Raw genomic sequence first — 25,398 nt, 5'->3', positions numbered from 1 at the left:
ACCTCGGGAAGGAGCCTCCCATCCTGGGAGGGCCACATGAAGGGGAATGAAGGGAGATGGGTGAATGGGTAGGCGGCAGACGGGTCTGATGAGCGTGGGTGGGCCTGTCAGGACTGGGGGTTTGGGGAGGGTGACTGGGGTGAGTTTCCCGAGGAGCCCAGCCAGTAACGTGGGGCCCTGATCCTTGGCCCAGTGTGAGGCCTCACCCAAGCTCAGCAGGAAGCAGCTGCTGAGACTGGTGGCTGGGCTGGCCTTCAGGAGGCATGGCCCATCCTGGCACCCTCTGGATTCCTGGTCTGAGACCGGGGCGAGCCCTGGGCTGAGGGCCATCACCACAGTAGCTGGCTGCAGGCAGAGATGCTGCAACTCCAGCTGCCCCGTCCCCTGGTCCTGAGCCACCCGTGGGTTTATCAGCCCAACTCGAGGATGCCCAACTGGCATCCTGACCCAATGGGAGCCCGTCTTGGGAAAGCAGTCTCCACGTCAGCCAGGTGTGCAGAGCTGCAGCGACCCCAGACGTCACCCCTGGAGCAGGGAGCTGGGCCTGCCTTGTTCACAGCTGTGCCCAGTGCCTGGAGCCGGGCCTGACACAGAGTGGGTGTCTAATAAGCACGTGCTAAAACGATGCCGACAACGGCAGCATGGTCTCCCATCCCCACGGGCGGCTGGGCCTCTGCACTGCCTGCACAGCTCCTACTGTGCAAAGGGGGCCTGGACCCACCACCACCCGCAGCTCTGCCAATGTGCCCAGAGATGCCTGGCATTCACTGGTGGTGAAGAGGGAAGGTGCACCCACCGGCCTCTTGCTTGGGTCCATGGGGGAACCAGGGGCAGCGCCAGCGCCACTGGGCTGCTAAAGAGAGAGCTAAGGAAATGCCAACAAGGGACCCAGAAGGTTCCGAAAGTATCTGCCCACGAAGGAGGGGAAGAGGAAAGCCTGAATGAGGGCAATGGTGACTTATCCCAGGTGACACCCTCACGGCCCCCCAGGAAACGTCCCTAAGCCACTTAAGCAGGTGGCAGGAAGGACCAATGTCCCAGCCTGCTGTGGTCCCCTGGACTGGCGGCAGGGAAAGGGATGTGCTGTGCTTGCCGCGTGGGCTCCTCTGACCTGGAGCCAGCAGCTACCTCAAGACGACTCCCCACGTCCCTCCTCCCGTCCAGTGAAGGGGGGCCACAATTCCCAGAATTCGAGAGGAGTGCCAATGAGGTCAGCCAGACTGGAGCTGTCCCTCCAGGCACGGAAGCCCCCCAGCTGCCCCGCCTGGTGTGGCCCGTGGCCTGGCCTGGGAGCAGCCATGTCCAATCGCAGGCTGACTGACCACCCCCCTCGGCGGCTGCACACAGTCGTGTCTGCACAAGGCAGCGGCAGCAGATCCCCCTCCTCTCCCAGGCCCAAATGCATGGGCACACAGACCTGCGGCTCAAGCAGGATCTGGGGAGGGAAGGGCCATCCACAGCCTCTCAAGAGGGGGCATGTGGCACCCCTTGACCTCTGACCCCACACCAAGGGCTGGCGTACTCACCTTCCTGCACGCCCTGCATCCCTGCCCTGTCCCCAGTGTCAACTCAGGGGCTGACTCAGCGTCAACCAGGAAGAGAGAGAGGGATGGTGTGCCAGTGGGGTTGGGGGCTCCTAAAGGTCAGCTGAACCGTGAGGCCGCAGGCAGGACGCTCGTCCTGGTGCATCTGTGAGGTCAGACACCCTTCCACGCAGAAGCACTCCCACCACACATGGATCTGCCCAAAGTTCCACAGGCTTCTGCCTGAGCAGCAGGTGGGACCCCAACGTCCTGGATGCAGGATTGACCCTTCCCCATGCTCACACTCTGGGCTATCAGACCCCAGGGACACCCACAGGTCATCTGCACTTCCGTGGCCACTGCCAGAACCCCAAGGGCACCAGCTCATCTTAGCCCGAGGGGGTCACTCTCCCTCATGCCCTGCCGACAGAGCCCCTGCTGACCCCAGGACTTCCCAGCACCGGCCCTGCTCACAGGCCAACTCATTAAACTGGCAGTGAGCGCCGACTCTAGGCTAGTTTGGCTCCAGGCACCTGGGACCAGATCAGGAGGGAGCTGGCCCAACAGGCGAGTTGTCACGACACCCAAAAAGGCAGGAGGGTAACACAGGCAGGGAAGCGGAAAGGAAGGAGCCACTTCAGGATGCTTGGGGACGACCCCTGGTCAGAGCCCAGGGAGCCTCCCTCAGGGAGCAGCCAGTGCAAAGTCCCTGAAGTGATGAGGAGTTCCATGCTCCCCCTCTGGTGCCCGTCTCCTCAGGACGGTGATGCCAGGAGGGAGGTTCTACTGGTCAGCAGCTGGCCCAGGATATGGCCACAGGCTTCCCTGGCGAAGAACGCTGAGGCTGTCCCTCCGGTGACGAGGAAGCACTGGTGAAGGTGGCTCGCTTTCCACACGCAAAGTACTTAATACGTATTGACTCCTGGTGTGCCCGTGACGCATGAATGTCAGCCCCCTTATAGACAGAGGCCAAGGCCCAGAGAGGTCCAGAGATATTCCTGGTCACCCAGCCCACAAGGGTCTCACTGCTAACAGGCTGCTCCCACACAGGCCCCGGAGAGCAGCAAGGCCTCCAGAGTCCCTACCTGTCCACCCTGGATGTCACCTCCTGACCACGGGGCGCCAGCCTGCAGGGCCGTTACCTTAGAGCCTCACTGCCCACCCGTGGGTGCCCACCTCCACCCAGCCCCATCGTGGTGCAGAGGGTGGGCCCAGCAGGCTGCGGTCAGAGGCCCCAGGGAGAGACAGGGCAAGTCCCCAGGCACCACGCTGTAAGGGGTGCATGAGTCAGGGCCCTCCAGAGAAACAGACCCACAGCGTGCGTGCGCAGGCGAAGCTCGATTAGAAGGAGGCGGCGGCACGACCGTGCAGGCGACCCGCTGCGGGCGGCCTCGTGACCCCAGAGGGCCGCGGGAGTAGTTCCAGTCTGAAGGTGGAGGAAAGGCCCCCGTCAGACAGGAGGAGCCCCCTCTTCCTCGGAGCAGGGCGGGCCTCCTGGTTCCACACAGGCCTTCAGCAGACAGGACGAGGCCCGCCCGCATGCAGGGGACGCCTGCCGCACTCTGTCTGCGGTGGAAATGCAGCCCCATCCACACAGCCTCCCGTCTGGGGCCAGGCTGGCACGGGCAGGCGCCACCTGAGGGGCCCCGCGGGCGTGGGGAGGTGGGGCTTTGAGGCAACCCCGCCCTGCACACCCGGGACCCTAGAGACCCTGGGGCCCCGGGCAGGACGCGAGTCTCTGGGCTGCAGCCGTTCTGGTCAGGCCCCGGGCCCAAGCCTGCCCTGACAACGGGCCTCTCGACTCCCACACCTCGGAGCCCCCCCACCGTGGGCCACCTTGACCTTCTCATCGCCACAGAAAGTGGCAAGTTATCTCCCCCGACCTCCCCATGGGCCACCTCCTTCTGGAAAGAGTAACTAACCAGCCTGTCCCCGTGCGACCTGGTCCTGGGATGCGCACGTCCCGCATCACTGCGGGGTGAGCCTCGCCTTTACAGGGCAGGAAGGGAGCAAGGACCCGCCTCAGGGTCTTTCTGGGGCCACCCGAGGCCACTTTTGACCTACTTGGCTGAAGTCACAAAGACTGCTTCTAGCCCGGGGGATGACCTCTGAGCTCTCATGTCTGAGCCCTGCAACAGAACAGGGCTGCCTGTGGCGCGTCCGAGCAAACACAGAGAACGAGTCCACTACTACCCATGAATCTACAGGGGCAGCCTGCCCCAGGGGGACACCTGGGACCTGTCTTTCTAACAAGCATTTGTGAACAAAGAAGGACAGGGAAGGGCAGACGTGCAGCGAAGCAAGCGTGGTGCTGACTCACGTGGTGAGCACCTCAGACAGACCCGCCCCTGCCGCGCTCCGGGACCCACCTCGGCCCCTCCACAGGTTCTGGAAGGGCCTCAGGAAAATTCTAGGTCATCTCTCCAGACACATCTGGCCACCGCATCGTTCATGTGGTAAAAAGGATGCGTCTGTCAACCACAGACTGTTCTAACTCGTCACATCTTCTGTAAACCTGTTTTTGGCATTCTATTGTTTTTCATTAAAAACAACTAGATTGTCAGAATCTTTGAAACACCAGTGCCTCTCCCCTGGCCTGGACTCAGTCCAGCTCCATCCTGACCACAGCCCACAGTGGCAGTGGGGACCAGGGCGGGACCTCCTGCATCTGGAAGAATGGGGGGAGCAGGAAAGCCACCTGCCTTGGCCGGGCTGAGGTGCACCAGGCGTGGGCCTTGTGCAGACGGAGGGGACGGCAGGACCACCGGCTCTCTCCTGGCTGCCGCAGGCAGGAGGCCTCGTGCTGCACACGTCCCGGCTCCAAGCGAGGCCCATGGTGTTTCCCGCTTGAAGGTTCGAGAGCATGAACTCTAAGCCAAGGGCCCTGCCAGTTTCCTCTCCTGGAAGGAAAACCGCCACCTCAGCAGGATTTCTCTGGAGCAGGGCTTACCAGCGTCCAGATGCAGCTGCCCCTACCCCAAGCCACTGCCATGAGAACGACCGCAGAGCTCCCTGGGCTTCTGTTCTGTACCGCACTGCTAGTGAGCGCGAGCCAGGCCTGAGCTTGGTGCCCGAGGCTGGGGCTGCCCTCGAGGGCCTGTGACACCAGCCCCACGGGGGTGTATCTGGGCCCATTTTGAAGGCTCAGCCATGCTTGGGCACACGCAGTGCCAGAGTTCTGCCCTCGCTGGCCTCAGTTTCCTCATCTGTAGTCTGGCGCGGCAGCTGTGCCCAGGCCTGCAGGGAGGAGCGAGGCTGAGGCGTGCGGGGGTTTCACACACAGCCACGCTTCTGAGCCACACTGCGGGCCCCCACTGACTTGAGGCAGTGGCCCTGCAGCGAAGCCCCCCGCAGTAGCCAGGCCCTCTGACCCTCCCGGACCACGGGGGCGGGGGTGGGCACGTTGCTGTGAAATCAGACTAGATCTTCCTGCAGCGATTTTACGTGACCACCTGTTAACCCCCCTAAACAGGATGACTATGCAGCACCGATACAATTTCTAACTCGCTTCTGTAAACCGACCGTGGAGAGATAAAAGCAATTACAACTAGTAAACACAGACTTGGAATGATTCCCCTCACCGGGGGGCTGAGGCTGCCTGCTCCCACCTGGATCAGGCCCTTTCAGGCCCCCAGACCCTGCAGGCAAAGGCGTGGCCACACCCCTCTGGCCAGGCGGGGGCCCCTCTACTCTGTGAACCACGCTGGGGTCTGCTCCCCAGTACCTGGGCCCCAACCCATAGAACTCACCCCTCGTCACCAAACTTGGGCAACTCTCGCCGCCGGGGGTGAGAAGGCAGATGGCCCACCTGGGCCCTCACCACTGCCCCCCACCCCACCTGTCCCTCCACTTCCCAGAGGAAGGCTTTGTGGGATGTCCATGTCACCCTAGGACAGGGCCAGGCCTGGAGACCCATCCCCGTAAGGGGCCAGGAGGCTGCGGGTGGCGGAGGTTGCCTTCTCCCAGAACCTCTGGACCTGAGGGCCCCAGCAGCCCTCCCGACTCGTGGTTCAGGCACCTGCTCTCCATGGTTCCAGGAGCTCACGCCACATCCCACCCACGTCCAGTCTGAGTGCGGCCCCACCCACTCTACCTTCAGAGCCTCAGCCATGGCTCACCGGGCAGGCTGTCATCCCCCGACCTGCATGCCCTTCAGAGCGCGTCTGCCCCAGGGCCTTGGCGCAGCTGCTCCCTCTGCCCTGGCACCCACGTGGCTCCCTCCCTCTCACCTGCAAGTTTTGCCTCCAACTCCCCCTACCCCACACAGGGTAAAACCGCAGCCCCCAGGCCCCGCCCCGCCTTCCCCACTCCTCAGAGACTCAACTGCAGGAGCTCCTTTCCTGTGGTCGGGGGAGCAGGTGGCTTAGCGCAGCGTCTCTCCCCAAGCGGGAACCCCCTCCCCTTCCCCCTGGCCAGACAGGAGGCAGCTTCTGCACCACCCACCAGCAACTGGTGCCCGACACCCCCAAGTGACCAACTCTCCACGCCTGCCTGGGACTAGGGAGGCTCTGGCGACGACGTGGGACTCCAGTGCCAAAATCAGGGAAGTCCTAGAGACACTGAGGAGGCCCCGTGAACCATGACGACAGCATCTTCCTTCATTTAGACAGCCTTCACCAGAGCCCCTCCCTGCCCACACAGTGGGCTCGGGGCCAGGATGGAGGGGTGAGAAGGTCCCTTTGCCTGGCCTGACCCCCACCCCGGGCCCTGCTCCAGGTGCAGGAAGGCCGGGGACACCTCCAGCACCTGCCGCTGACCTCTCTCAGGGCTTGAACGCTGAACTGGGAGCTGTCCCGGCTGTCCCAACCCTGGCGTGGGGACCAGGTCCAGTCACCACCTCCAGCTATGCTGCCGGGACAGAACTGTCCTCCCTGACCCGTCCACCGCCTAAGTCACATTCACACCGCACAGGCACCGCTGCCCGTCTTCTCCTCAACCCCACGCCCAGTGTGCCAACCCTCCAGGCAAGTCATGTTGCCTGAGTCACCTGGCCTTTGAGGACCATTTCCTGAAGGCCTCACTGACATCTCAGCTGCTCCGGAAGCTTCCAGAACCTGCCTCGTTGCATCCTGGTCCCTTTGGGTCCGTTTCCCGCTGGCCCGCTGAACACCCGGTGAGGCCGGCATGGCTGGATGGCAGGTGGTCAGGGAGCCGGGAGTCAGGAGCCGGGCCTCCAGCAGGATGACCACGGCATCTGGAGTGCTTTCCGAGCGCCAGCGCCCTGCACGTGAGTGGGGAGCCCCTCCGGGAGGGAGGCCCCTCCCAGGCCCTGTACCCACCCCTTCACATATCCAGTGAGCCCCCGCAGTGTGCCAGGACAGAGAAGTCACCTGGAAACAAAACACAGACCCACCCCATTGCTGAAGACAAGCCAGACGATGCCTGGTGGAAGAAGGCGGCCGCCTGCCCAGGTCTGCGCCCTGTGGGTCCGCTTGAGCCGCCACCCAAGACCACGTCCACGTGTGGGTCCCCCACCGCGACCCTGGCCAACGGCCTGGGCCACCCTCTGCCCCGCACTCGACTGGGATTTACGGTCACAGCCACTGTCCTGACAGTGACATTGCGAGGTCAGTCTGTCCAGGCCCCTCTCGGCATGACCGCCAGCTCCTCCACGCCAAGACAGCGCATCCCACACTGTCTTGGCCCGGCAGGGGAAGCTGTGGGGGCCGGGGCCGCTGCTGCTGAAGCATCTCGTGCCTGCCTTCCGTTCGGGTGGGGCACAAAGAGAAACAAGCTCAGAGAAGGGCCTCGAAGTGGAGACGGGGAGGGCGCAGGACCACGCGGCAGGTACTTCCACCTTGTCACTCCCTAGACGAGGAAACTGAGACCCGGAGCAGGCACAGGGCTGGCAGGGGCCACACGTGAGGAGAGGGAGACACTCACCAGCTTCACTGGCCACCTCAGCTGGCTGGAGGGCCTCGGAAGAAGCATCCTAAACTTGCTCCTGGGGGACGGCGAGAGCTGGGCAAAGGCCCCAGGGCAGACGTTCCTGGGTGCAGGGACCGAGGTGAGGAGATGGGTAGGGCCAGGCCTCGAGGGGAACGTGGGTTCATTCCGCAGATGACAGACAGGGACCCCTAGGGGATCTGGGCCAGGCAGAGATGTGATCTCTGGAGCCAGGGGCCCCTGGCTGTATCCAGATGAGTCTATGAGCATTCCTGTCTGACAAATCCTCACTGGGGCCGCAGGCGGAGCCAGGGCTGAGGGCAGGCCAGGCAGCACGTGGGAAAAGCATCGCCTAGGGGCCTGCCAGGGTCTGAGGACCAACATGTGGGTCCAGGGCTGGGGGGCAGAAGGGACAGCTGTGGTGTGTGAGGTCAGCTGAGTGATGGGGTCGTGGCAGACCCACGGTCCCTGTGGGGATTGGCTCGTACAGAGACGGGAGCCCTGGGGCCACAAGAACACCCCACCCAAGGCTGCAGAGTATTTGCAGGGAGGGTGGCAGCTGCCAGGCACCCGAGGTGGCACAATATGTCAGACTGGGGGCGACCAGTGGGACAGGGCCAGGGGAGAGGATTCAGGACGTGGCTGATGGCCACGCAGGGCTGGAGCTCCCATGGAAGCTGGTCTGGAGGACCCACCAGGAACCTGATCCTCACAGGGTCAACTCTTGACTCAGCGTGAAACTGCGAGGCCCCTCCCTCCCAAGGACAGGAAAGGCAGGGTGGCCAGACACGCAGCCCTAGGCCAGAAAGGTGAAGCCCAGGCTGGAAAGGTGGGAGCCCTGCCGCTCTCTGGTCACATGGCCTCCACCCCCAGCCCCCAAGGCGCAGCACAGACCCACGCCCTGTGCCTGGCTCCCATCCCGCGCTGCCACTTGCCAGCCCTGTAGACTCAAAAAGTGACTTAACCCCCATGCCTCAGTTTTCTCGTCTACACAATGGAACAGCAAGCACCCACTGCAAGGGCTGCTAGGAGGATGAAGTGAGCCGAGGCCCCGAAGGCCGTCGCTCCTGTTTCCGTGGCTCTCGGCATCACCACAGACGGGCCGGACTCGGGCCTCCCACTCCTTCCTGGCAGTGGTGTGTGAGTGGCGGCCCCCTGCCAGGGCCACACGTGTGCCTCGCGCAGATGGCGGCTCTGCTCACCACAGTCACCGGCTGACGCTAAGCTCTCACCAGAGAACCCTCCCTCGTCTGGGACCTGCAGGCACCTGCGGCCGGTCAGCGTGTGCTGCTCCGTGCGGCGTCCAGAGGGCAGCGACCGCCCCAGGTGGCTGCTCCAAGGAAGGAGCAGAGCCGGGGCCACTGAGACGCTTCCCCAGGCCAGGCTGTGACCCGGCAGTCCCTGCCCTCACATACATTCCGCGCGCACCAGGATCCCATCAGCTCGCCCGCCACACTCACACAGAGTCCTGGTGAGCTGAATGAAGGGAGTAGCGCAGTGCGTTTTCCTTCCAGGACTACTGTGGGAAACCAGGGCACTGGAAGGTTCTCCACACCCAACTGGAGCCAAATACGTCTGCCCCAAGTCCCCAAAGCACTTGACTTCATGCAGGTTTCAGATTCCAGCTCCCGAGGGAGAAAGCACCTCAGGTGACCCCAGTGACCACCCACATCCCCACCCTCACCCCAGCCGACTAGCGCCTCACCCACCTTCCCCAGGCGTCTCCACCTGAGAGCCCCACCCGTGCCGGCTCCTGCCCAGCAGCCGCCTGGCCTGCACGGCGGACGCTGTCATGACAGCCCGTGACCTCCCCCCAGCCTCCGGCGAGTCTAGTCACCTATCTGCCTGGAGCCAAGCCCGCAGCCAGCACGGGCACGGCCACTGCTTATCGATGCTTAGTGAGTCAGGAGAGAAGGACGGGTCAGAGCCCTCCCTGGTGGCCAGCGGTTGCTGCCAGAGGCCCGGCAGCCTCATGCGGGCCTGCCTTCGCCTACCTTGGGGCCACCGCTGCCTGGGCCGCAAGGAGCGAGAGCGACGAGAGACCGTCCCGAGCAGCCGTCCAGGAGAGGGAGGCTGCCAGGGCTGGATGAGGGGGACCACGGCTCAGCTACGCAACCCACGGTGCTGAAAGCCTCTGACTGGGAGGCGGGCCGGCTGCCCAGGGGCCTCACGAGACTGCACCTGGGGACACATCCTCAGGGGCACCAGGGCCAGCAGGTACGCCAGTCACCAAGGAGGCAGAAAGGGGCTCTCGGCAGAGGAGTGAGGGCCGGCAGGCAGGCGGGCAGCACGGCCTGGGCAGCGAGACCACAGCAGGCACCTGGGCCCTGCTCCAGGTGAGTGGCAGAGGCCAGGCCAATGCTTCAGTCTCCCCATCTGCACAGGGCCCCCGTGACCCTGGCTCCCCGCTCCCAGGGCTCTGCGCAGAGCACGTGAACCACACGGGTCAAGGCCAGGACGGTGGTGTCCCCCAGCGGGTGTCTCACTGCGTGCCACTGCTGTCACTCTGGCGGCCCCCAGCTCACAGTGACCCCACGCCCACGGTAGGGGTGGTTTCCAAGCGCCAGCATCCCTCCTACAGAAGGCCGACTCTGCCCGCCTGACACGCATACCCGGGCCCCCAGCCCTCCGCAGCGCAGACATGCGCACACTGCCCAGAAGCCAGGGTGGGGCAAAGGGAAAGCGGGGTGCAGCTGCCCCCGGGCCGCACCACCGGGGCAAACTCAGCTTGTGGGAAGGGGAGGCTGCAGGCCGCGGGGGCCCACGACGCTCTGCCCCAGGCGCAGCACAGCCTCCAGACGCCCAGGAGAGGGTGGCAGTGGGGAGACGGACGTCCACCACCTTTCCTGTCGTCAGCCCCCCGCCGGCCTTCACAGCGTGGGTGGGACACACAGGGAAACCAAGGCCCAGGGGCCACAAGTGCTGTGTGTGCAAGCCCCAGCCATGGGAGCAGGGGAGTGGGCCAGCGTGCCGGAGCGCAGGAGATGGCCCTGGCCCCCTGCATGGGGCTCAAGACCCTCACCTGTGCTCAGGGGCAGGCGAGGGTAACGAGCTGAACGTCCGTCAGGACTGTGGCTGCCTCCACGCTGGGTGTCACCTCTGAGAGTTCGCTCTGTGATCCTACTGCCCGCGATGGATACGTGGTGACGCGGGGGACGCAGCTGAGCCCTCCCAGCCTGGTGCAGCCTTGGGCTCTGCAGTCTGGCGTCGATCCCCACGGTGCTCAGAAGGGACAGCCCTTCCCTAGAGGTGGGACAGCCGGCCCGGGCCACAACGTTGCTCCTGCAGTGCAGGAAAAGGCTGCCCCTTCGATGTCACGCAGGACCACCCTCTGTCTCTTCCCATCTGCGGACTGGGACTGTGGCGGGCAGATCCTGGGCGAGGACTTGTCCCCCCGCCCAGCCTCAGTTTCCCCATCTGAAGACTAGAAGGCAGCCTGGAGGAGGTGCTCTGGCCTGGAGGCTCAGACGCTCTGCAAGCTGAAGGCTTCTCCGGCTGCTGGCTCTCCTCACAGAGCCCAACCATCTGCGTGGTCTCAGCCCTGCTTCCCCGTCAGAGGGCTGAGCTGGACACGTGGGCCCGCAGGCAAACCAACAGCATGGGCTTCCGTCCATGGGCCGCGGGGACTCCACCCCAGCTCCCTGAGCACCCAGAGCCAGCACAGACCACGTGCTCTCCGCCCCCGTGGGCCGCTGGACCCGGCGCGCAGACAGACCACCACCATTGAGCCTCCTGATGTGGCCGGGGGTAGGGGGCGTCTCGGCACCCCTCACCGACTCCCCGACCCCCCACGGGGCCAGGTCCAGACCTGATCCCACCGCTCAGCGGGCGTGAGGCTTGCCTCCCAAGCTGGAAGAGCGCCACTATTTTTAGGGGAAATGCACAGCAAGCCCCTGGGCAGCCCCCCGCGTGGAGTGCAGCAGGGGCAGGGCTCCCCAGGCACGACTCCACGTGCAGCAGCTCACGTGCAGCCTCGGGGTGTGCTCTGTGCTCATAAGAGTAACACGTGTTGGTCAGCGTGTAGGAAACAGAATTAGAGGAAGCCTGTCACCTGCGACCACAGCTAAAATGTGGGGTCTTTTCCTTTCCATCTCTATTCCCGGGTACACACCTCCCAGACATGTGTACAGATGTGGTAAATAACCTTTTATGCTGCACAAAAGGAGACACAAGACTGAAAGCGCGGTTACAGCTGCACAACATGCTCTGGAAAGGCCACGGGCTGGCGAGAGTGGTCACTGAAGGAGGCTGAGTTTGGACCTGACTTTTTTCAAAATACACCTTGTCATAAAGCTTGACTTTTGAAGCACGTAAAAGTGTTTTGCTGTTCGAAAAGCAAGTTAACAAAGAATCATACGGATGCCCAACCAGAAGAGTGGTTCTAGCGGCAAATGCTTTCTCTCCAGACCTGCAGAGACGGAGCTGAGGGCAAGGGCTGGCGGCCCTGAGGGAAAGCCCCAGGAGGCGCACAGTAGATCTGCTGGGCACGTCCTGACTGCCTGCGAGGCGACTCCCCAGAGACCTCGGGGCCCGCACAACCTGCCCTGCGGTCGGAGGGCAGATCTGCCATAAGGAAGAAAGGTTGAGAGGACCTGGGGAGAGAACCACAGTGCAGCTCTGGCCTGCCCCCAAGGGCCTTCCCATCACCTCTGGTCAACACACTGGGAGGTGGAGACATCACAGGAACCAGAGGGACAGCAAGGGCTGTCCATCAGTCTGTCCCAAATGTCCCTGGTCAGTGAGAACAGAAGAAAGAGCCCCAGTCCTGCCCAAACCACAAGACTGCTGTCCCACTGCTACCTGCTCGCTGCCCCCACACAGATAGATGCAGACTCAGAAAGCCGATGGGGACCAGGGCTCAGGTGTGAGACCCCCTGCCCAGACTGGGGCCTGCATCCTCAGGACAAAGGCAAGGAGAACTTGAGGGACACTGGCACCGCGCACAGGTCCCACCTCCTGAGCAGGGCCACATCCAACATTAGGTTATGCTCCAGGGGTGGCAGCCTGTGTCTGCATGGAGGCCAAGACGGACCCCCAAGGGCTTGGCAGAGCTCTGAGGCCAGGCAGGCTGAGGCCTCAACGCTCACGGTGCTGGGCCTCAATGTCCCCATCTGTGCCGTGGGGACACGCAGGCCTCAGAACAGCACCTGGTAGAGCACACTCATCTGCTGAGTGCTAGCTGTCACTATCAGCCTCATTATCAACTATCTGAACTCTGGGGGAAAACCACTACACTTTAGCAAGAAATGAGGCCAAACAAGCGGGGCTGGTCTAGAAGTTATGACTCGTCCAGAAGCCCCGTACTTTCCAAGGCAGGCAGGCTCCTCCCTGGCTCAGAAGGGCAGAGAAAGGGGCACGGAGTGGCCCTGGGGTGGTGCGGCTGTGTGAACGCCGAGCAGAAGGCAAGCTCAGTCTCACTATGACCCGGCCGGGCTGGTCTGAGCCTGCAGAAGTCCCCTAAAGCCGAGGCTGCACCTTCCGGCCCCTGGTGCAGAAGGGGCGCAGCCAGAGCCACTGCAGGCGGCGTGCGGACCCGACAGGTGCGCCGAGTGACCCTGGGCGCAGCTGTCCTGAACCTCAGCTTCTCCTCTCACTGGTTCATTCCACAAACACGTATGGGGCACTAGGACCCCGCAGGGGACACACACACACACACACACACACACACAGACATGGGGCCTGCTCTCTTTCAGCTACAAGTTCTGGCGGGGAGAGCATCACAACAGAGCAGACAGCTTCGGCAAGAGTGGTAACTGACAGCAGAGAAAGTGTGTGAAATAAGACTGGGCGATGGACAGCTGGGGGAGGCACGCTGCTTCAGGCCATGCCCGGAGAGGGCCTCTCAGAGTGACATCTGCGCCTGAGACAAGAAGGCGCCAAACAACCCAGGCAGAGGGAACTGCAAGTACGGAGGCCCTGAGGCAAAACCCGAAAGGGGCTGATATGCCGGTGTGAGACGATGTCAGGTGGCAGAGGCCAGCTGATGGGACGCAGGGCTTCGGAGGCCGCAGCAGGGGTTTTGTCTTTTCCCCCCGGGGCAGAGCGGGTACACTTCTGGAAGGTGGGTGGTGTATCCCCTCTCAGAGGCCGCAGGGCAGGACCTGGCTTGTACAAAGGCAGAAAACTCAGCCCTGGGACCTCCCCTGCCCAGTACGGAGCCAAGGCACGTGCCACCACACCCCACCAAAGCGCGTTCGCTGAGGACCCCTAGGCCCAGGAGGCATCTCAGGCCTCCCAGATGTGCACAACAGACGATCCTGACACAGGTGCCCCACCTCTGTGCATCCACGTGCCCAGACAAGAAGGGGCAAACCTGTCCCTGGGCCACCTCTCCCTGGCTGCCAGCACCTGACCCTGAGGCTCTCTACGGACCCGGGGCACCCCTGGGAGGGGGCTCACTGCAGAGACCTGCACTGTGGGGACTTCCCTTCCCCCAAAGCTCAGCCTCTGTGACTGCTGAGTCCTAGGCCACTGGCCCCAACCCCCAGGAAAAGGGGAGCTGTTAACTGAGCGGTCCCTGGGGCCCCAAACCCAGCGGGTGCTGGTCCCCCAAAATAAGTGCTTCCTGGGGCCCCTGGAGGGTGCAGGGGCGGGCTGGCTGGGGCTCACGGGACTCCGCAGCCAGGCGGCATTCCTACCCAGGCCCAATCGGTCCACTTGCCAACTCTGACAGCATCCATTTCCTTCTCCACTCTCTTGGTTCCAGGCGAGAAGGGAAGCATTTGCTCAACAAACACTGTCCATGATACCTCAACCAGACAAACAACTTTTTTTTTGCCATCCTATTAACCACGCAGCAAACAGCGGTCGCACAGAGGGGGATAAAACATGACCCTCCCTCTCCCCGTCTAAACAGAAACCTCAAGGAGGAGGAGAGGAACAGGAGGAATTCCCCATGTATCCATTTTATCACGGCCTCCACCAAGTCCAGCAGTGTCCACCTCCCTAGCACATCCTGAACCGAATCAAGTGACATTTTGGCAACAGAAACACAATTGAAAAAAGACCGGCTGAGTAGCCAGACAGCCCCCAGTTCGGACAGTGTAATTTAGAGATTTTTCTCCCCAGCACCTCAAGACACAAACACACCTGCACCCAATGCACGTTGCCCGGTCCTCCAGGAGCAACCCGCCGGGCGCGCGGGGCCCACGCAGCCCGGGGAGCCCTAAGGGGTGGGTGTGCCCATGCCCCAGGGGCTTCCCGCTCGCGACCCCGCGGCAGCGTGCTCGCGGGGGGACCACCTACCTCCAAGGCCTCCAGCGTGCTGAAGCTGGCGATGGCGAAGCCATCGATGACCTCTTCCTCCTGCGAGCTGGACTCGCGGCGGCGGCGGCGCGGGGGGCGCGCGGCGGCGGCGCGGGGCGGGGGCGCGCGGGGCAGGCCCGTGTTCTCCTTGCCGGGCCCGGGCTCGGGTTCGTCCCCCGACGACGCGCTCTGGTCGCGGGCGTCGCGGGCCGCCTCCCGGCGCCGGCCGCGGTCCCGCTGCGCGCGCGAGCGCCGGCTCTGGCGGACCTTGGCCTCCATGGCGCGCGGTGACCTTGCGGCCGCGCCGTCGGGCTCCCGCTCCGCTGCCGCTGCGCTACGCGGCACCGCCGGGCTCGGTGCGGACCGCGCCGACTCCGGCCGTGGGCGGCGGCGGGCAGCGGGCCGGGCCAGACATGCCGCGCGGGTGGCCTCAGCCCCGGGCCCGGCGCGGCCTGGGCGCCTCGGCGCGGGAGGCCGCGCGCATCGGCGGGGCGGCCGGCGCTCAGCGGCCGTCGGCCGCGGACCCGGGGGCACGCCCCATGCGCGACTGGCGGCGGGCGGCTGGCGGCGGGCGAAGGCTGGGCGGAGGCCCGGTGGGCGGGCGGGGCGCGGACCGGGGCTGAGGCGCCTGTGCTCGTGAGGCGGCGGTGGCAGCGGCGCCCCGAGCGGATAACAACTGACGTACTTCCGCCAGGCAGCCGGCGCCAGAGGAAGTGGGCGCTTCAGCAGGGCCGACACGAGCCCCGCCCCGCCCCGCCCTGGCCCCGTCCTGGCCCCGCCCCTCCTGGCCCCGCCCAGGCCGCGTTCTGCCCCTCGGCCTTGCCCCACCGCCCCGCCTCCGGCCCCGCCCCGCCCGAGCCGCGCTCCGCCCCGCCCTCATCCCGCCCCTCGGGGAAGGCAGCTGGGAGGCCGACCCGCTTCCCGCCCCTCCGCTCGCACCTGGGCAGGCGTCCCCGAAAGTGAGAGGTGTGGGGAGTTGGATCGCTGCCCGCTGTTTCAGTTGCGGGGTGGGGGGGCGTTTTTGCGCCTCCCCAGGCGCACCCTCGTTCCGAAGAATCTTTAAATGGGAGCGCATGAGCAGAAAAGTGGGGGCCTCTCCACGCTCACCGTCACCCCCTTCCGCCCCCGCCCCCGCAGGGTGAGCATGGATGAGGCGTCCTTGTCCCAGCCCTGATGCGAGGGCCGAGGGTGGGGCGTCCTCGCCGCCACTCCTGATACAGGGGAGGGTAAGGGTCTTACTCTGCTTGTGGAGGGGCACAGACCACCTCCGCCCCGAGTGGGGGCGTGTGAAAGTCGGGTGACAGTTTCTCGGCCCCTCACTACCCTGCGCCCCAGTCCAGGACTTCTTCACGTGTCTCCTGCCCCTGTTCCCCCGGGAGCTTCCTGCAGGCTGGTCTTGCCCCTCCACGGCTTCCCCGTGCTCTCCACCGGCCCCTGCCCAGGCACCCCAACCTCTGGGTTCTAGTCTGGGGAGGGGGAGTTCTACACGAAGTGCAGCCCCTCTCCCTTCTCCTGGGTCAAGTTCCCCACCTCACCCCTCTGGGTGGGAGGCCCCGGGCGTGCCTGGTTGGCACAGAGACAGCAATTTGGGGTGCAGGGGCTGCTCCCCATCCAGGGCTGCACCAGGGCAGGAACGGATGAGAAAGGGCAGCCTGAGAGTTGAAAGCTAGGTCTAGGAGGACCTTCCTCTTTCACGCATGGAGACTGGTGAGGACCGACTGCAGGTCGGGAGGGGCCCGCTGTCTTCCTCAAATCTTAAGGTCATCAATTCATTTAGCACACATTTACCAAATGCCCTCCATCCCAGCGCTGTTTGTGATGCAGTAGTCGATGAGACAGATGGCTCTTTTAGAAGTGAGAGAGCATGAACGCAGCCAAATAACATAATATGGAAGGGCAACTTGAAGAAAACTGACAGGGAAGTGTCACGGGAAGTGTCACAGGAAGTGCGCATGGGGTGGTCCCGGAAGGTCTCTGAGGAGTGGCAGTTCGAGCTGAGACCCACCAGATGAGAGGGGGCCAGCCAGCAGCCAGCCCAGGGCCCCAGCGTGCGCAGGGCAGGGAGCTGTGTGGTCTGGGTTGTCACAGGCTGTTGGCAGGGTTGTCCCTGGGGGCGGCTGGGAAGGCTGCTCTGCAAACTTCTGGATACGGGGGTGGTGGGGAGCTCAGACCTCCAGACCAGCCTCCAGTCCTCCCAGGCCCATCCTGCCAGGCTCCCTCTGCTCCGGGCCCTCCCCCAGCCTCTCCTAGCCTCCCTGGGGTGGGGCAGGGTCCCCCTCCCCCTCTTCCCGTCCCAGATCCCGCCGTAACTCTGGCTTCCCCCAGCAGCACATCCCTTTAGATTTTTCAGAGCCCTGTTAGGGACGCAGCAAACCCTCTCCGCGCTCGTCCTCCCCTAATTCCCCTCTGAGGACAGAAGGCCAGAAAATCTGTGTTGGGGGGTGGTCCCAGGGGAAATCTTCCGGGTTTCATTTGGATCTAGGCCCTTGGGCCTGCCTGCCCATCCCCAGAGGGGTCTCCAGGCCCCATACCTGCTCCGGAGGCCTCAGAGACCTGCAGCCTGGGCTGCTGAACTGACCTTGGGGACTGTAGGGGCTTCCTATGGGCCCTTCCTTGTCACCCCTTCCCCACCCTCCTAGAGCAATGCTTGGGAAGGTCCAGCTTCTAGTGTTGAAATTTTCAAGTGTAGAAATGACTGTGTCTGCTCATCTGTTCTTGAAGACGCTTGGATGTGCGTTCAGGGTGAAGGATGGGGTCTCTGTAGATGCCCTGTGGGAACTCCTCTCTGAGTTTCTTAGCTCTCCTGGGGAGCACCCCCCTCCCCCCCCAGGTGTTTCCCTCCCTCGATTCATTTCCAGGTGGCTGGCCAGCGCCTTAGGGACCAGCTGCCGCCATCTCCTCAGGATTCTGGGCCCAGGGAACCTCCCCTCTGGAGAGGGGCAGGGTGGGGCGATCTGAGGCCGGAAGCCTACTTGCCTGCCTTGTGCTCATTTTCCCCCCAGCTATGCACATGGTGACAGAATGACTGGGTACCCTTCCCAGGGCTCTAACCCTGCTCCGCAGGGTTTGCAGGAGCCCCGCAGAGCTGAGCGCCTGACGCCTCCGCTCCCTGCTGGTGTAAGGGGTGACAGGGCCCCTGTGTCTCTCGTTTTGACCTGTTTGCTTGCACACACATTTGCTCTCTTCTTGCTGGACAGACATGGGGGGGTGGCTTTGGAGTGCGGACACCAACAGTGGCTAAGGGATAGCTTCTACACCATGCTAGTGATGGGAACTTTCTAGATCTATGCTGCCCAGTCCAGTAGCCACCAGCCATACAAGGCTCTTGAGCCCTTGAGATGTGGCTCATGCAGCTGAAGAACTGAACTGTACATTTTATTTATTAACTTTAATCTGAAATGAAACAGCCCCTTGTGGCTGGTGGCTACTCTGCTGGGCAGTGCAGATCTAGGACCTGGGCTCCAACCTCAGCTTCTGTCATCGGACTGTGGGCAGATGGTCTCACTTCTCTGCATCAGCTGTCCCTTCCGTAAACCCTGGGTGGGGGCGTGATGACGACGCTCCCTGTGGTGGGTGGTCTGAACTCCACCTGGAGTGACACAGGCAGGAGGCTTGTTACCGTACCAGAGACTCAGCTGGTCCTGGAGATTTGCCTTTCCAACAAGCGGGGCTGCGGGTCTGGGGACCACAGGTTGTGCGCCCCTCTTGTTCACGTGAGAAAGGGCTTCTTCGCCTCTTGCTCCACCTCCCCCGAGAGATGCGCCCCTCAGGACCTGGCTCTTGATGACCTTGATTTCCTCCCTCTTCTCTGCCTTCCCACAAGCTCCCTCCATGCCCCTGGGGCTCAGCTTTCTGGTCTGCAGCCAGGCCAGGTCTCTCCTGCCTCATCCCATCCCTGAGGACTCATCCCTCCCAGTCCAACAGGGGAAAGGGGGCCCTCCCCAAGGGCAGGACGCTGCCAGAGAGAAGCCCCCCATCCCACCCCCAGCCTGCTGGCCATTGCCGTGAGGCCAGAAGCCCAGCCTTCCCCTGGGCCCATCCCCAGAGCCAGGCCCTCGCCCGGTCACCACACACAGCAGAGCGCCCTCCCCAGCAGAGCTCCGAGAGGCATCGCTGAAAGTTATTTGCTTCCAGGGTGGCCTGTCAGCCCCATCAGTCTCCGCTGTTTGGCTTTGTCTTAGAGTCACTGCTTTTCTGTCAGGCTCTGAGCAGAGGTAATTGGTGTGGAATTGTATTCAGAATTCAGTTTGCCCTCACAGAGCCGCTTCAGGCCCTATAAATCATCAGAGTCAGCTGCTCCTTTGGGGTTCAAACATACTTTTCGCTTGTAGGGTGACAGCCAGAAAATGAGTTCCTGCTAACAGGCCAGCCTCTGCTGCCCCGTCTGTGAACAGCTGTTTGCTCCAGCACGGTGAGAGATGATGTTGGTTTCTGCCTTCCCAGTATCCATCCCACCTCCTTCCGGCAAGCGTGCCTCCATAGCCTCCTTCCATGGGTGCAGTCTGGGAGGGGTGGACGGCCCACTGCACGCTCCCCCCTCTCCTAGCCCCGGAATGGGCAGGTGTCCTAGTTCCTGCCATATTAATGCTGTGTGACAAACAGCCCCTGGCATCTCTGTGACTTGGAACATAACTCTTTCTTTCTTGCCGGTGGGGCTGCAGGTTCCTGGAGGGGCTCAGCTTCAGACTGTGGGTCAAGTTCAGGTCTGTTTCAAGGGTCTCTCTCTGGGACCCAGGCTGTAAGACGTGAGCTACCTGAGGCATTTTCTTTGCAAAACTCATGGGGCCAAGCCACACTGCACAGGCACTTTGAAAGTCTATGTTTAAGCCTCATCATGTCTGCTCACGTCCTGTCCAAAGCAAGTCTTTCAGCCAAGACTGCCACCCATGGGGCAGGAAGTTGAGGCCGCCGCTCCAGCGTGGGGAGGGGAGTGTGGTGCTGTATTCTCGGGGGTGTGTGTGTGTGTGTGTGTGGCCCTGCTGCAGGAAGGAAGTAGAGATTTGGGGACCATATTCCCATTTGTCACAACAGGGGCCCAGGCTACGCCAATCCAATGGCCTCTGACTGAAATTAGACTCTGTCCTTTTTTTTGGCCACGCTGCAAGGCTTGTGGGATCCTAGTTACCCCACCAGGGATGGAACCTGCGCCCCTTGCAGTGGAAGCGCAGAGTCCTAACCACTGTACCGCCAGGGGATTCCCTAGAATCTGTTTTGAGCAGGGTATCCAGGGGATTGGAATTTGGGTGTGCTCATCCCAAGTGTGCCCCCCCAACTCATTCCTGCTGCTCAGGACCTGCTCTGTGCTTGGGCTCTGAGCCACTGCTGCTCGGGGGCTGCCCAGCTGTCCTGACCCCCTACTGCCCCACCCTGTCCACAACCTCCCTCTTCATCAGCCCTAACTCAGATGTCACTCCTCCCCGAAGTGCAGTTGGGCGCTTCGTGCTGGGTTCACCCAGCTGAGTGGGAACATTTCTCAGAATTCCCCTCGCCGAGTGGCCGGTCAGGGATGCCCACGTGAGAAGTCCGTGCGCTCTGGCAGGCGGAAGTGAGAGCGAGAGCCATCAGTTCACCTCCGGGGGCCCTGCAAGGCGCCCGGCTTGCCAGCGTCACCCACGGAGTGAGGACCCACCAGCCCCTGTCCCCGAGAGGCTCAGGCAGCTCTGGGCTGCAGCCTCAGGGGCTTCCTCCATCTCCTGCCCCTCCTGGAGCCCCGAGGAAGGGCTTGGCTCCCCGGGACGGCTGTGAGAGGTCCCTCTGGAGCGTGGGTTTGTCCAGGCTCTATCTTAACAGCTGCTGCCCGGCCTCCTGGCCATGCTAGAGACACACAGGCAACACCCCGTAGCGCTGTCCCGCCACCCCTATCCGCCCATCGCAGAAGGCCAGGCTTTGGGGCCCAGTCCCACAGGCAGTGCACCTCCCTGGGCCCAAGGCCTCTCCAGGCACAGGCTCCCTCCTGCCATCTTGGTACCCTCTCCTTCGTGAGTGCGTCAGCTCCAGAAGAGCAGCTGTGGGCCTGACTCCGTGCCGCACACACTGGGGGCCCTGAGTATCCTTTGTCTGGGGCGCCCCAGGAGTCCCGGCTTCCTGATTCTCCTTGGAGGGTGTCTTCCAGCAGGTCCAGCCTTGGAGGAGTGGAAGGCTCATGCAAGAAAGGGGTGTTTGGGGACTTCCCTGGTGGCGCAGTGGTTAAGAATCCGCCCGCCAATGCAGGTTCAAGCCCTGATCCGGGAAGATCCCACATGCTGCGGAGCAACTAAGCCCGTGCGCCACAGCTACTGAGCCTGCACTCTGGAGCCCGCGAGCCACAACTACTGAGCCCACGCGCCTAGAGCCCCTGCTCCACAACAAGACAAGCTACTGCAATGAGAAGCACACACACTGCAACGAAGAGTAGCCCCTGCTTGCCACAGCTAGAGAAAGCCCGCATGCAGCAACGAAGACCCAACACAGCTAAAAATAAATAAATAAATAAATTTATAAAAAAAGAAAGAAAGGGGTGTTTGCAAGGCAGGGAGATCCTGTCTGCACTGTCCCTGTATCCCCAACATGGCCCTGAGCGGTATGCACAGCAGGTTGGGGGTGGCAGCCTGTGGGAGGGAGGACAGGGCCGCAGGGACCCCTGGGGCTTTTCCACTTGAAGTGGACAGAAACCCAAACCCAGCCTGGCTTCCTCTGCTGTGGAGCTTCAGATGTGCACCTGGGCCTCAGGTCGGGCTGGACTCAGACTGGCTTCACCTGGGAGGTGAGGGTTGCAGCAGTCTCATCCTGCTAAGTTCAGGTCAGCAGTAAAGAGGCAGTCTTTTCAGAGCCTTCAGAGGGAGCACAGGCCTGCTGGCACCTTGATCTAAGACCTCTGGCCCCCAGAACTCGGAGAGAGTGAGTTTCTGTTGCTTTAAGCTGCCCATTTTGTGGCCACAAGAAATGACTACAGGCTGCTACCCTGAGGGGGGTGCGTTGCTTCCCCTACCAGCACCCCCTCCTAGAGGCCCCTACAACCTCGCCTTGGTCCATGGAAGGGATGGAAGTGGCCATGTGCCCATTCTGAGCCTAGACTCAGGAGACCCTGTGTGTTTCCACTTGCTCTCTTATGCCTCTGCCAGGGCCGTGAGAAGGCCGTGCCCAGGCTAGCCCACTGGACCCAGGAGGATAGGGAGGGTGAGACACACCCAGGACTGAGTGCCCTGGCTACAGTGCTGGGCATGCCCATCCTAGAGTGAGTCCAGCTGAAATGGGCAGTCCAGCCAATGTCCAAACACATGAACCATAAACACTTATTGTCCAAAGAAGCTGGGATCTTGGGGCTGTTTGTTACTCAGCATGTTGTGGACTAGCTGACTGATGCAGATGGCGATGAGGAGGGTAGAGGGGACGTGCAGCCAGGCTCAGAGAAGACCTCACAGAGCTCCTCAGCTACAGCTGGGTGCCTCAGGCATGGACTGTGATGAGCCCAGCGGTCAGGGACTGAAACGTTTCTGCTCTGCCAGCCTGTGGGAACCAGCTGTTGGTTCTGCAGTGACTTTCAGGACATCTGTGTGTGTAGCAGAGGCAGTGGTGACCTCGAGGGGCACAGACTTGGCCCTCGGGGGCCTGCAGTCAGTACTGGAGGTGGGTAGTTAGCAAGTCATTACACTCGAAGTTACCAGGTTCTGCCACGACTGGTTGGCTGTGGGTGTGACGTTAGGAAGCACAGGCACCTCTTTCAATGAGTGTGACAGTGAAGGGGAACATGGTGTGGGACGGTACCTGGAGAGAAAGGTAGGGCCGGGAGAAGCTCGCCACGGATGGGGCACCATGTGGTGGCGCAGCACTGGTGATGGTGACAAGGGCACTAACAGCCATCGCTTTTTGAGAGTTTATCTGTCAGATGTGGTTCCAAATCCTCTTCCTGCATTAACTCATTTAATCTCTTAGTTGAGCTAACACAAGACTCTTTGCAGGTGTTCTTATTACAGGTTACCGTCCTTTTTTTTGTTTGTTTTGTTTTGTTTTGTTTTGCGGTACGCGGGCCTCTCACTGCTGTGGCCTCTCCCGTTGCGGAGCACAGGCTCCGGATGCGCAGGCTCAGCGGCCATGGCTCACGGGCCCAGCCGCTCCGCGGCATGTGGGATCTTCCCGGACCGGGGCACGAACCCACGTCCCCTGCATTGGCAGGTGGACTCCCAACCACTGTGCCACCAGGGAAGCCCAGTTGCAATTCTTAATTGTCTCCAGCTAGAAAAGTGCAAGGCTCAACGCATTCTCATAAAATGTTACGTGTTCCGTGTTACCCATGTAACAATCAAGAAATAGAACGTTACTTACAGCATTGGCTTTTATTTATCTTACTCGATGTTTTATTGATACGACATGATTGCTGCAGTTCCAGCCATCATGGCGTCACTCCAGCACCCCACGAGGAGAGGAAAGCAACAGTGATGCCAAATCCCAGGAGTTCTCATCACCAGAATAGTGTGTCTCATGGCCATTAATTGTTGTAAAGGAAGCTGGGAAAGTGAAAAACTGGCAAAGGGGGGGTGGGTTTACTAATGACTGTCTTCCACCAAATATGATTTGTCATAAGGCTGGGGTTGGGGGTCAGACTTTCCTGTGGTCCTGGGGTTTCTGCCTCTGAAGGAACAAAATGGGGCTCTGTGAGCCAGGAAGGGGGGCATGGACGGCTATTTTGTGGACAGCGGGCATCGTCCATCGTCCATCGTGCAGCACGTCTTTGCTGCTGGCATCCTGATTTTCCTCTGGGGAATCCCTCCTCTCCTGTACTCAGTCCATGAAGTTAAGGAGGTGTTAACTTCATCTCTGGCTCCAGGTGTGAGTGTGTCACTCAAGCCATGCCAGTTGCAACATCCCGTTTATGTGCCCAGTGATTGGTCCAGGGGTGGGCACATGACCCAGGGCCTTGGTGGTGACCATGGAAGGGAGGTTCCCTCTTTCCTCAGGTCTTGGGGGTAGGCAGGTGTCAGCTGGGGTCTTGCCATCACAAGGGGAGTGCCTGCCAGAGACTGGATCCCACATGGAGGACAACTGAGCAAGGAGACTGAGGGGACTGAGATCTAACGATATTTTTAACTTCGGATCCAGCTGTACCCGAAGCCAGTTCTATGCATGGACTTCACATACACGTGATTCAATATATTCCCTTTTTGCTTAATCCAGTTTGAGTCTTCCGCCACAAGCACATCTTACTGAAAGAGTGCATCTGAAACGACCCCGTTACCTGTCAAAAGCCCACGAAAGCCACAGCAAAGGGGATGGGGCCCGGGTTCTCTGTGCCTTGAAGCCTGATACTCCCTCCCAGGGTCCTGGCTGCCCCTCAGTCAGGGTTGATGCCACCCACCACCTCCTCAGGCAGGGAGTGGCCCCTGAGGCGTCCGGCCCCGGCAGCTCTCAGGCACCCGTGCCACGCTTGGTTTCTTTGTTTATCCAGCAAACACTTCCTGAGCTCCTTGGAACCCCAGAACTTCCCTTCGGTTATGGAGAACCCAGAGGAGAGCAGGACAACGTTGGATCTGTCAGGTTTTCTTTGGCTTTTCTTGCAAACGGCAGACACGCAAGTTCAGGTTCCGCTGACTCGGGCCAGAGGAGCCTATCGAGCGCACGGGAGGGAGGTTGAGCAAATGAGCCCTGGAGGGCGGGGTGGGGGCGCTCAGGAGCCACCGGAATGGGATTCAGGCGCACGTCCACGGGCTCCGAGGGGCGGCGGCTGCTCTCGGAGCTGTTTCCCTCTCCACTGCCTTGAACTGTGTGTGAGCACCCAGGCCTTAGCCACGACAGGCTAGGTCACGGTGCGAGTGGAGCTGGAAGCGCAGCGCTTCTCACAGGCTCATTCCATTCCTGTCCACGTGGTCATTCAGGAACCCAGGCCGGTGGAGGGTCTACTGTCTGGAACGGTATCAGTTGCCCGAGCCGTGTAAGAGGGAGCTGGGAGGGAAGGCCCCAACCCGTCCTGCGGTGGCCCTGAAGTGACACAGGGCAGAGCAGCCACATGGGTCCCCAAAACAGGAGAGGCTGGGAAGTGAGAGGAGCTCGCAGGTACTTGTAAGCAGTAGATGTCTCTCCAACAGCGTTTACGCGTCCTGGAGTGTGGACAGGACTCGATACACACCAGCCGTTGCGCTTGTAACTATCTGGACTCGTGCGCAGAAGCCCTATTTTCTAGTCCTTCAGAGATTACATGAGGTCTCGAGTCTCAGGCTAACCCAGGTCAGTGTTATTGCCGAGCACCCGCTCTGCTGGGCTCTCTGTGGGACACATAAGGCTCCATCCTTGCTTAAGGCGCAGTGTCTCTATTTCAAAGATTCTGAACTTGACCTGAATTCTGCTGTGGGCCCACTTTTTTGGCAGGTGGAAGGTCAAGGCATTTGAACACCTTTAGGCAGAGCCCGTGCTCCCCTGCCACTATCCTCACCACTCCCTATTCCCTTCCACCATGTGCCTCGCTCATTGGTTCCTGCCTGTCTCCGCAGATATCTGTTGCCCCTGGATTTCCTTATCTGCTTGTCCAGGTTACTCTTTAAGCCTTGTTTCAGGTGGTTCCAGAGAATTGATGCTTAACCTGACCTGAGCTGACCTTTAGAGATTTGGGCTGAAAATTGTCACTCCAGATACAGGCTGGAAGGCCTAAGTGCTGAAGGTTGGCATCTCCTGAAGTTGTGCAGTGCACAACCCGTGTGGGTGTACACGGCGACCCTTGACTGGAAGGGAATGAGAGACGGGCCAGTTCTGGAACCTGGCCACCATGGTGTGAGGA

General features: G+C 61.8%; 1 protein-coding gene across 16 annotated transcripts in view; it reads right to left on the bottom strand.

The window, feature by feature from the left end:
• Nucleotides 1-15,335, bottom strand: part of FBRSL1 (fibrosin like 1) — an 85,666-nt gene extending 70,331 nt beyond the window's left edge. For 6 of the 16 annotated variants that reach the window (XM_049698521.1, XM_049698529.1, XM_049698527.1 and 3 more), the window contains exon 1: nt 14,655-15,328. In XM_049698521.1, the coding sequence (XP_049554478.1) occupies nt 14,655-14,933 (279 nt within the window). In that variant the 5' untranslated portion in view covers nt 14,934-15,328. Of the gene's footprint in view, nt 1-14,654 lie in introns of all 16 variants that reach the window. The other 10 variants (XM_049698525.1, XM_049698534.1, XM_049698532.1 and 7 more) reach the window with 6 other exon arrangements.
• Between the last annotated feature and the right edge of the window lie 10,063 nt (nt 15,336-25,398).

This window comes from Orcinus orca, chromosome 15 (genome assembly GCF_937001465.1).
Source record: "Orcinus orca chromosome 15, mOrcOrc1.1, whole genome shotgun sequence".
Classification (NCBI taxonomy): Eukaryota; Metazoa; Chordata; class Mammalia; order Artiodactyla; family Delphinidae; genus Orcinus; species Orcinus orca.
Note: the sequence above shows the minus strand (reverse complement) of the source record. Positions and strands in the feature narration are given on the sequence as shown.